The sequence below is a fragment of the Oreochromis niloticus genome, linkage group LG8 (assembly GCF_001858045.2).
Source record: "Oreochromis niloticus isolate F11D_XX linkage group LG8, O_niloticus_UMD_NMBU, whole genome shotgun sequence".
NCBI classification, from domain to species: domain Eukaryota; kingdom Metazoa; phylum Chordata; class Actinopteri; order Cichliformes; family Cichlidae; genus Oreochromis; species Oreochromis niloticus.
The window spans coordinates 21510947-21521828 of NC_031973.2; the positions used below are offsets into that span (position 1 = coordinate 21510947).

General features: G+C 42.8%; 1 protein-coding gene across 1 annotated transcript; it reads right to left on the reverse strand.

Annotated features, from left to right (window-relative positions):
- Positions 1–715: 715 nt before the first annotated feature.
- On the reverse strand, positions 716–9128 carry ercc4 (excision repair cross-complementation group 4). Its single transcript, XM_003438709.5, has 10 exons — positions 8801–9128; positions 7007–7187; positions 5478–5673; positions 5157–5364; positions 4411–4591; positions 4168–4299; positions 3958–4062; positions 1983–2649; positions 1779–1891; positions 716–1664 (listed from the first exon to the last, which is right to left on the reverse strand). Exons 1-10 carry the CDS (start codon positions 8975–8977, stop codon positions 925–927), a joined length of 2700 nt encoding a protein of 899 aa, XP_003438757.1. The 5' UTR covers positions 8978–9128; the 3' UTR covers positions 716–924.
- Positions 9129–10882: the final 1754 nt, after the last annotated feature.

Genomic DNA, 10882 nt, shown 5'->3' on the forward strand with positions numbered 1-10882 from the left:
GAAGGTTCTCAGTCATCCAGGTCATCGTAGTCAAAGGAGTTTGCAAAGAAAAGCGTCTGGACTTCTTTAAGTTGCTTGAAGACGTTTCTTCAAGGATAAAGGTCACTCTTTCGAGGATGCCAGTGTTCACATTTTGGACAGAGAGGACAGATGGTTTGAAAGAGGAGTGAAAGAGGCCATCTATGTCCACTGTGAGCGACCATTTTTGAACAGAGGCGGTGGTTTACGACACCAACTGTCTGCCATCTATAATCCAGTTTTGAGTTCCCTCCCCAGACGCCTTAACGCCCACTCACATCCTGGGCCATCTGACCTCAGGAATTCATATGACAAGGTGGGGCCAGGTTTCACAATGAGCTCACCCGAAACCCTGGCTGATTAGGTCCCACACCCGCTTTCACACCTTGGCGCATGTGATTAGAGGATCACCAGGGGGTCCTTTGTCCCTCATTGGGGGGATACTCCCACTGGGTTTAAATCTGGGACTCTCGGCCATTTGACCTTAGAACTGAAGAAGCTTCTCGGATGAGAGGTGAAACGTCTTCAAGCAACTTAAAGAAGTCCAGACGCTTTTCTTTGCAAACTCCTTTGATTATGTATACATTATTACTAACAATTGACTCTATCATGCCTCTCAAAGGAAAAAAAAAAATCACGTTAAAGGTTTGCTTAAAATAAATTAAGTGCATTTTATTTAAAAAAAATTAAATAACAGTTTTTTATTATTTATAAAAAGACTTCGATTTTATTCTTTGACAATATAAAAACAGAAAAACGATAAAAGTCACACAGTTTTACAAAAACTGTGTATCCAAATGTAACATCTGCATTTTTTAAAAAGTTAATTCTGTGTCCGAATATGTCAAATACTCTTACTGCAATAAATTAATCACAGTGGCAAAATATTCCTTTGTAGTCTGCTCGTCATGTCTGTTTGGCCTTCTGTATGGGAGCAGGGACATTAACTACATTATGCAGGAACTCGTACAGCAGCTTGGCATTGTTAGCGTTTCCGAGTATTTCCGCCAACTTGTCCTGGCTGATTTTTGCTAAGTCGACCAAGCTGTCTGCGTTTTTTATAAGAGCCCTGTAGTTTTTTGTGTTGACCCCAGGCATTTTCATCAGGAAGTCATAAGGTCCGGGATTGTAGAGGTCTGCTGATTCACCCACAGTGTCTGACTCGGCCGTTACCGCCTGGGCTGCTGCGGCGTCAGGTTCGGGCTGGCCTCGCTTTAGTTCCAGGAAGAGCTCGGCTGTGGCGTGCGGGGAGGGGCACCACAGTATACGTAGCCGGGGGAAGTGTAACGTAAGCAAGGTGAGCTTTGAAGAAACATCATTTGATGAAATCTCGTGACGGAAATCTGAGCGGGCCATTAGGGAAAATGGCTTAGCTGGGTCAAACTCGATGAGCAGCACAGGTTTCTTGTAGTAGCGGGTCATTGAGAGGCACTGGGTGTAGAGGCGGCCGCTCTGCAGCGAGCCAATCAGGTCGCTGACGCTTTTGCGCTCGACGCATGTGTCCGGCGTCAGAATGTAGTCGCCTACTTCAAGGGTGACCGGCTCAATGTCCAGTCCGCGGCGGTGGAGCAAGGATGGCAGCTCACTCCGGAACTCGCGCATGTCCACAATGACTCGTGAGGGCTCTGTGGGCTGCTCCTGGCCACCTGGTTATTGGACAGAAAACGGATATAAAAACACAAACCGTTCCAATTCATCATGAAGACGATTTAGCACACAAAGGAGAGAAAAATCAACAATGCATAACAACAGAGACTTGCCTGCTTTGCGGGTGTTGGTGGTGGCATTGGCGGGATCTAGATTCCTAGCAAGGTCTAGGTTGGTGTCTTCTCGCCCTTCTCTCTCCTCTGGGATCACCATAGTAGCTTTTTCCCTAAACAAGAACACAAAAACAAGAAATGGTGAGCAAATGACCCTCAACAAAGTACACTGCACCCGCTTAACGCAAGAGAAACAGCTCTGACCTGATGAGGTGTTCAAAAGCCTTCTTTTCCTTAGACAGAGCCGTCAGGTACTTCTGTTCTTCGGTCGAGCCACCATAGATGAGGAAGTACACCCTAAGTTGCTTTCCAGGCCGGTTAGCTTTGTAGATCTCAAGCTGGCGCACAAAACTCAGCTCGGCATCGTAAAGCACCACAAAGCTAGGCTCCACCTCATGGAGAACCCGGGTCAGACTGTGGGGATCGGTGCAGCCTTTCAGCGGGTGAATGACAGTCAGCGGTTCCTTCAGGACGCCATAATAAGCATCTGATGACAAGTCTAGCTTGAGCTGCTCTTCCTCGCCTCCGTCTTCATCCGTCAGTTCATCCTCATCTCCGCTGCTGCCCATGACTGCCGCTTCACCTGTCTCCTCCTTCCCCACCATCTGGGTCAGAGTCAAGGACGGTCTGCTTTTGCCTTTTGTCGTCTTTGCATTTTTTTTCTGCGCAGGTTGCTTTCCCTTCGTTCCTTTTTTGACTGGACCCTTTCCCTTTTGTTCCAAATCCAGTTCTAAGGCGCCGAGTGCAGCAGAGTCCCGTTTCCCGATCGTGCGGTGGTAGAGCCGGTTGAGCAGCCAGTCGGAGCCGTGCTTGATGTACTGCTGCAGCTGAGCACAGGTCCGGTCGTCACTGGCACAAATCAGGACTCGACCTGAGGGAGGAATGTAAGGCAGTTAGAGAAAGATAGATCTTTACAGAGAGATTGTCAGATTATTAAAAAAAATATAAAAATGTAAGGATTCGGAAAACAATATTCCCCTGAAAGACTAAAAACTACTTTAATGTAAGCTGACAATGAAAAGTGAAGCTTTTTTATTTAAAATAATAATAATATTAATAAAATAACAAATAACATGAAAGGTATGGATAGTGACAGGTGCTTTCCACGTCACCAAAGCAGCATATTTAGGCCTTGAACTGGTGCATCTAAAGTGAGCTCACACAGAATCCTAACAATGGGGCTAAGGCCAAAGATTTTCCCGCTTCGAAAGCCAGTGTGTCCACGGGGGATAAAGAGGCCTACTCTATATTCTGCAATTGACCCAAATTCTGGTGGACTACTTTTCCTCAGTGTGTACAGGTGTACAGTCAAGTACTGTGCAGCTTCAAAGCAGAACCACAACACAGTGAAGCAGGACAAATCAGCCCACCCTGAGGATGACTTTGTAAAATGCCAGCTGTGGCTCATGGTTTTCTTGCTGCTAAAAATAAATAAATAAAAATAAGAGGAACACTTTTTAATATGGTACTGAGTGAGTTATACTTCTGGGATATTGATCTGCTCAGTTTATTAGCAGAGGGGGTTGTTAATCAGTTTCAAGATCATGGAAGAGATTCCAGGAGTCTTACTGGAGGAGAGCTGGACAGGGCCGTAGAAGGTCCTTATAACATCAGCAGGACCATTATCTGCTCCTTTGTGCAAAGAGGAACAGGAGAAGTGCCAGAGCTACAAAATGTAGCTTAAGGGCATCCTTTAGTGGGCTCCATGTCACTGCCTGGCACTTGCCATAGAATACCAGAATTGGCAGGTCCACTGGCAAGTGGAGGCAATATAAACTATTGAGTACTATTTTGAGTTGCTTTCAGCAGATTGCATTAGCCTGCAACATCATTTGATTTTCAGGGTTTGTTTGAATTCAGCCCTCTGTAGACTGATATATTTCATTTCCATCAAACGATGGCATCCTTCCAGTCTTAACATATTACCCAATCTGTATCAGTATAGATTTCAAGCATGATTTTTTTGCCCCATTGAGCTTTGATGTGTTTTCAAAGTGTTACATTTTTGGCAGTGTAGATTTCAAACGAGGAGTTTTACCGTCGGCTAAAATTTACAAATCTTTAGATCTTTACAAATGACAACAACACTACCTTTTAAAAATCAAATCGTATTAAAGAAAATCATTTTCAGATTCATTCATGATGACACTGTAACAGTTGAACATCACTGAGGTCTAACCTGGCTCATGCTGAGAGCTCTTGTTCTCCCTCTCAATCTCCTCCAGGACCTCAGTCAGAGCCTCCCACTTTGGGCTATTCTCCAGCACCAGCTCCCGCTTCACCTCTGAAACCCACACACAGACTGAGCAGTTAGTCATGCTAGCATGAATACACAGACAAGTTCTACTCTGATATCACCGTATCAGAGATTGGCCTACTGGTCAGTTACCTGAGGCAGAGGATGGCTTCTGTTTCTCTGCCTCTGCTCCCACTTTAAGTTTCTTTTTGCTCTCGGGAATACGGTAGACTCTGCTCCTAGCGTTCACAAACATGGATGTACTGGAGTCCAGAAAGAGCCAACCTGATGGTAACAGCAAGGTTGAATGCAAAGAATTACAATTAATTTAGACATTTTAAACTCTTAATTGCCTCCAATCCGGCATTAAGGGGCAGTCAAATAAATGTAGTTTACCCGAATTAGAGCCAAAGATCTTTTGGCTGGAGTGCAACGACTCAAGGAGATTGAGGAAGGTGATGCAGTCATACTGGGTTAGGTAGAGCAGGAGGACTCTCAGCACCTTCAGATCCTGAACCAGTGCTTTGGTCTTTGCTCCCAGCTGATGCCACAAGGGGTCCAGATAGTGACGGATAGTCTGAATGGGAGTACGGCAAAGCATACAATTGAACTCACCTACAACCAGAGGTGTGTTTTTCTAACTCTCCTATCAGGGGAAGTCACACAGATGTGCTCCAGCTTATTCAGCCTGCAGGACGTGGCACCATTCATTATAAAAGAACTCAGTTCCTCACAGAACAGTGAACATCTTTACCTCTCACGGCCTCGCTCGGATGCTCTTTCCATATCCAATCATGCCACTGACCTGTTGCCAATTGACCTAATTAGTTGTGGGATCATACTGTATTTGTACCATTTTCAATTTAAATTTAAGAGGGTTTAAATGGATTGCAAATCGTTTTGCAGTGTCCTGAATTTTCTTTTAGAAACTGGGTTCTCATAAACGCTGTAATAACATTTAACATGCAAATTAAAGAAGCTCATCTCAACCTGCTTTTTTCTCGGTGCAATTACCATAAGCCTTCTTAAAAAACAAAAAAATCCTCCTTTAATAATTTAATCAAAACTGTTTTCACGCACTGAGGTAAAATTTGTCAAGGCAGCTTAAATGTGTCGTATATGTTAGTAACACACTGTGAAACCTTTTCAAAAGAATTCCCCAGCGTGTTCTCCAGCGAGAGGTCTTCAGCCTCTAGAGTGGGGTTGTAGCGTTTCAGCTCCTTTAAACAGGCGGTCATGATGTCCAGGATGGAGCTCTGGATGGCCCTCATGGCTGGAGTTAAGGACACGTGAAGCTCCACCACTTCTGGTTTGTGCCTGTCCAGTGCTGTGTTCACTGATGCTTGAAACCTGAGTGCAAAGGTTAAAAAAAAAAAAGTAGTAGTAAAAGAAGTATTATAAATGTTACTACAACAACAAAATACACAAGAAAAAACATCTACAGTGAAGTAGTTTGACAGTACCTGGGCCACAAGTAGAGCTTCTTGACAAAGAGGTTTCTCATTACGCGCTCCACTTGGCAGAAACCCGAGGAGAACGCCGTGGCCTTGTCAGTGAAGGCCTTAATGAAGCCCGTCTTATTCTTTTGTCTGAACAGACGCAGGATGAAGGCCTCCTGGCATGACTCAATGATTTTATGGGCACGATAAACCAGAATGCCTAAAGGGAGCGGAACAAATAGACAGTGAAGGTAGAGCCTGAATAATATATCAGCTGGCTGTTAGTTGTTTGATTTTTAGTGACTTTGTCACCTGATAAGTTTGATTTTTCGTGCTCATTGTGGTTTATGCAAAACTGAAATGGCTAAAGTCAAGTTTTCCAAGTTGGTTTTCTTCACAGACCAACTAATGGAGCTGACTGTTCTACTGAGTGAGGCCTGTAATCCTGGAGCAGCTACAGAGCAAACAACAGGGTTTCAGTGCTGGAGCTGTTCCAGCGAATGAGTGATTCACCATCAGGGGGAGGGAGCTGAATGACTGAGTGTAGCTAGATGAGCTTTAAGCAGGATTGCATTGAGCTGTTACCGCTCTCACTTCCTGGATACCAGTGTGAGCATGCATGGCTTCAGGACAGTTTAGGTGAACGCGTTCTCTAACATCTGCCATAAAGACAGATACAGAAAATCTTTATCGACTTAAACCACAACACCCGTTTAATCTCCTTACTGTATCACATTTAGATTTTTATTAAGCTGTTTGCTTTAACTGCACTCATTTTCCCTTTAAGAGCCATTTTACGCTGTTATATTGTATTTATTTTTTGGAGATAAATTGTTTTTGTCATATTTGAGGCACTGTAACACAATAACTTACCCACATAGAGATAAATAAAATATTTCCCATCTTATTATTTTCCCACAGAAGTAGATTGTAACTGTGGCAGTAGTAAGAGGTGGATGTGTATGCCAGAGCATGTATTCAAATTTTTTTCAACAGTTAATAAATAATACTATAAATACTTGACAGTATAACCATAAAACACTACGTCACTATAACGACATCAGCTGTCCGTCCACTAACTTCCACATCCTGTGGATGGACTCCAACTTCCCAGCCTTAGACTGCAGCCTATTCTCTACCCGCTCAGAGTGACTCTCCAGAGCAGAACCAAGACGACGGTTGCCAAATGCAGTCCACAATAGTGCAAGAAACTCAAAAGAGCTGAATGACATCATGAAACGCTCATAAGACTGCCACAGCTGCAAAGTAATCAGGCAGCATGCAGGAAAACATTAGATGGGAAAGGACAAAGTTAGCTGTAAGGAGTGACTAACCTCTGCATAAAGAAGGAATTTAGTTTAACTATATGTCATTCAGTCAACATGCTGCCACTGAATTTTACTGATAACTCAAATGCATTCCATATAACCATATGTTGCAAATACAAGTACTCAAACAAGTATTGCAATGCAATTTGGACTGCTAGTGATAAATAAGGCTGCAAATAAAATGTTCTCATATGAATTTAGCCATGTACAGGTGGAGTGTCTGACCTGTTATTAGATGAGCAGGGATGCGGTCCGTGAGGAAGTCCACCACCAGGATTCTGCTGGTGACAAACAGCACCCCTCCCTCGGTGTAAACATTGTAACGCTCAGTGCTCTGGACATCACTGGTCACCGTCCTGGGCAGGTGGGTCACACCCTCCACTCGCAGCTGCTCTGTGAAATATTCCTGAGAAGTGAGGACGAAAAGAAGCAAGCGTTTGGTTAAAGCTGTATGCTATGTTTCACACAAACAAGAGGTAAAACTGTCTTCGATTATCTGAACCGGGTCTTCTAACTCTTATTTTAATAATGAGGCGATCACGCTTCTGAGGTTGTAGCCCTCAGCCCGCCAGGTTGGCTGAATGAACTTGTTGGCTGAAAAAGTTTTTTACAGAATAATTATTCCTTAGTCTTTCACCCATTATTTTTGGCTCCTGTTCTTCTAATGTGTGTATGGAAGTGTTTATGTAGTAACTGATGTAAGGACATTTACACTTATATCTTTAATGTGTGGTTTTATACCAACTGAACCACTTTGTAATTGTGTGTTTTAAAATGCAATACTTCCTGTTTCAGCTGCTCCTTTTCGGGAGGATCATCTGCCTCCATCTCACCCTATCCCCAACATTCTCCTCTGTCATGCAAGTCCTCTCCATGTCCTCCTTCACTACACCCATGAACCTCCTCTGAGGTCTTCTTCCTTTCCTCCTGCCTCCAGCTCTATATTCAGCATCTTTTGTCCAGTATAACGACTATACCTCCTCTGCACATGTCCAAACTCTTTCAACCTTACCTTTCTAAATTTCTAACCCAAACTGCTCAACTTGAGCTGAACTACTCATTTCGAAACCTGTCCATCTTCATCACTCCCAATAAAAATTAGAGCATCTTCATCTCTGCCACCTCTAGCTCGGCGTCCTGTGTCCTCGTCAGTGCCCCATCTCCAAACCACAAATCACAGCAGGTCTCAGTACCACCTTGCATACCCTCCCTGACACTCTTGCGGTTATCCTTTTGTCACAAATCACCCTGACACTCATCTCTACCCACTCCACCCTGGCTGCACTCTCTACTGCACCATCTGTTGCTTTGAATGGTCAACCACATTCACTACCTCTATTCCTTGCAGCGTCACTGCTACACCCGTCTCCCTCTCATTCACACACATGTATTCTGTCTTTCCTTCGTCTCCTCTCCAGACTTTCTTCCACCTGCTCCCACTACAGATCGTAATGTCGTGTGTCCAAAGACACTCCAGCCTGACTTCATCTTTCAATCTGTCCATCACCATTGCAATTTGAAAAAAAAAAAAAAGACGGGGTTTTCACACCTCACTGCTTTCTCGCTGTCCTCATGCACGATACTTCTGACTTCCTCATGCAGTACCAGTTACACAGATAGTTACTGTTAATAAAATTATCTTTCTTAGACGAGCTCCATCACAGAGGGGATTCTATAACAACTTTCAGATGAAAATAATACACTATAATACATTTTAATATTACAAAAATGTATCAACAATGCCATCTGAAATAATGTATGAATCCGAGATGGCGCCAAAATTGTTAGCAGGTGCACATCTCTTTTATCTTCATTTATTTTAGCCACCATGTCTATGGACAAAAAAATGACCCCTTCCAGCTTCTAACATTTTCTTTCTTTCTTTTATTTTTTTTTTAATGTATGGTTTTATTGTTAAGGCACTGTTAAGTCGCTTTGCTGGGGCACATCACCTTGCAACGGGTAAAGTGTGAGATAAGCATACGAGCTGTGCCTCTAGCTAATCCAGCCTCTCCTGACCTGTTCTGGTGTGGTTGTGTTGAGCAGAAGAACCAGGCTGCCCGGTTCCGAGTAAACCCGCAAGAACTGCAGCAGGATTCGGTCTATCCCCAAGCCTTCAGCCGTTACTAGCAGCCCGTCACTGCCGAAGAGACTCAGGAACATCTCGGTCTCAAACTCCAGCAGCGGCCCCGCCATGCCGGACCTTAAAAATGTCCCCAAAGCGCAGAAGTAAGTAAATTATCCCTGACTTTCAGAGCTAACTATTTGCCCCAAAGCGGTCGAAGTCACTGCAAGACAGCCATTGAAGTGTTTTGAAGAAGCATTTCCGGTGACGCTGAAACAAACGTCAGTGCAAGCGTGACGTTTACGGGCAAGAGCGCCATCTAGTGAAAGGGAGGTTTATAGCAGCTATCATCAGGATACTGTGATGCAAGAAAAAGGCAGTGATGACCGTTCAGAGATACTCTCAATGTAATTTAGAGTTAAATACCAATTTGCACAAAAGTATTTACGTTTCTAAATGCACGTTTTTATAGGGAAAACTCTCTCTCGCTCTAAACATATCATGTTTTGGTGTGGCACGTAGATTTAAAGTTATTTATTAGTCTGCATAAAGCAGAAAATGTGTGGCTTTTTTGTGTTGGTCATCACCAATTGCTGTTTTAGTGGCAGTTGTAATGCATTTGGCGGTTGATTATTCCTCTAATCAACTAACACACACAGAGCTGCAATGTGCTTACCTAACAAAACCTGGTGAATGGACTTTAAAAAGCTCTGTTGTGCCAGCTCTCATGTCTCTGTTAAAGAGAAGGCAGAAGGGACCAGAAAGGATCTTTGCCCACAGGATAATGCTAATCCAACCACCGCTATACTCAGGGGGACATGCTCATTTATACCTGTGAGACTTCAGGCTTTAATTTAGCCACCTTGATTTTCACACTGCGATGTACCTACTCCGAGGGAGTCGTTGTGAATTATCTCTGCAGGTCTTTTCTTTCTTTCTCCTCTGTTCTGTTGTATTTGATTAATGATAAGGTTAAGTTATTTAAGCGTATCATTGATATGATACAGAAAACTTGCATGTGTGTTAACTCTCTGTCTTGTGAAACCATCAGGAAACAGAATATCTTCCAATATCCTGATTTTGAATAAATGAACGATAAAGAGCTGTTGCAAACATAAACTAAGCACTAACTAAAACCCACGTTTCAGTGACTGTTCTATCACTAAACAATGGTATTAATGGTGTCGGTAAGTAAAGGATGAGTGATATGATCTGAGTCAGTGCTTCTCAAATTTTTCACCAATAACAACTTTTTACTGAATATTAACCGATTCTACTTAAACATAGGATCAAATCATAAAAATAGCATGCTCTTGACACTTCCACAGGCACCAATGCACCACTGGACCATCAGAGATGCACACTGATAAGCCTGAAGATCAGGCATACAATAATGTTTCGCCTTCTCTCTTGTCCTCTTTTGTTGATATTATGTACAGTCAATGATGAGATATTCAAGGTCTTTTTATTTTATGTTGAGCACCGTTATTCCGAAATTGTTCAATAATTTGTAGACACATCTTTAGGTACGATTTGTTATCAGTCAGTACACTACAGTCATATATGTATGTGATTCTTCAAAATCATACTAGAAAACAGACCTACTGTCTAGTATGATTAGGACTTCTAAATAAATACGCAGCATAGAAACTGTTTTCTCGCTCTAACAAAAGACACAAAAGAGCGCCTCAGTACATCAGTCCTGTGTTTGTCGGCTCAGCAGCTAAATCAATATATTCAGAGTAATGCATATTTGAAAGCACAACAGTATGCCTGAAAAACTTACTTACATTTGAAATTCTAACCTTGTGCCTGAAGTTTGTATTTACACACGGATATTTCCACTGCAAGCTGTGAAGCAAAAGCACAGATTTGCACATCAAGTTTCACCAGAATGCAGAAAATGAAGTGTTTGACTTTAAAAATTGACGTTGCTACCAACCATATAAAAGTCTGGAGCTCGTGCAGAATAAAGAGTTAATCACAGATGCAGAAAAAGTGTAATTACAGGTTTTTAAAATGATTATTTAATGTTT

What these genes read in the sequence shown, in the direction of transcription:
- ercc4 (XM_003438709.5), bottom strand. Translation starts at nt 8,977, where the DNA reads ATGGCGGGGCCGCTGCTGGAGTTTGAGACCGAGATGTTCCTGAGTCTC. An exon ending in ACACAACCACACCAGAACAG is followed by an intron (nt 7,188 to 8,800) that starts GTCAGGAGAGGC and finishes CTCACTTCTCAG; the next exon opens with GAATATTTCACAGAGCAGCT. An exon ending in CCCTGCTCATCTAATAACAG is followed by an intron (nt 5,674 to 7,006) that starts GTCAGACACTCC and finishes CGCTCCCTTTAG; the next exon opens with GCATTCTGGTTTATCGTGCC.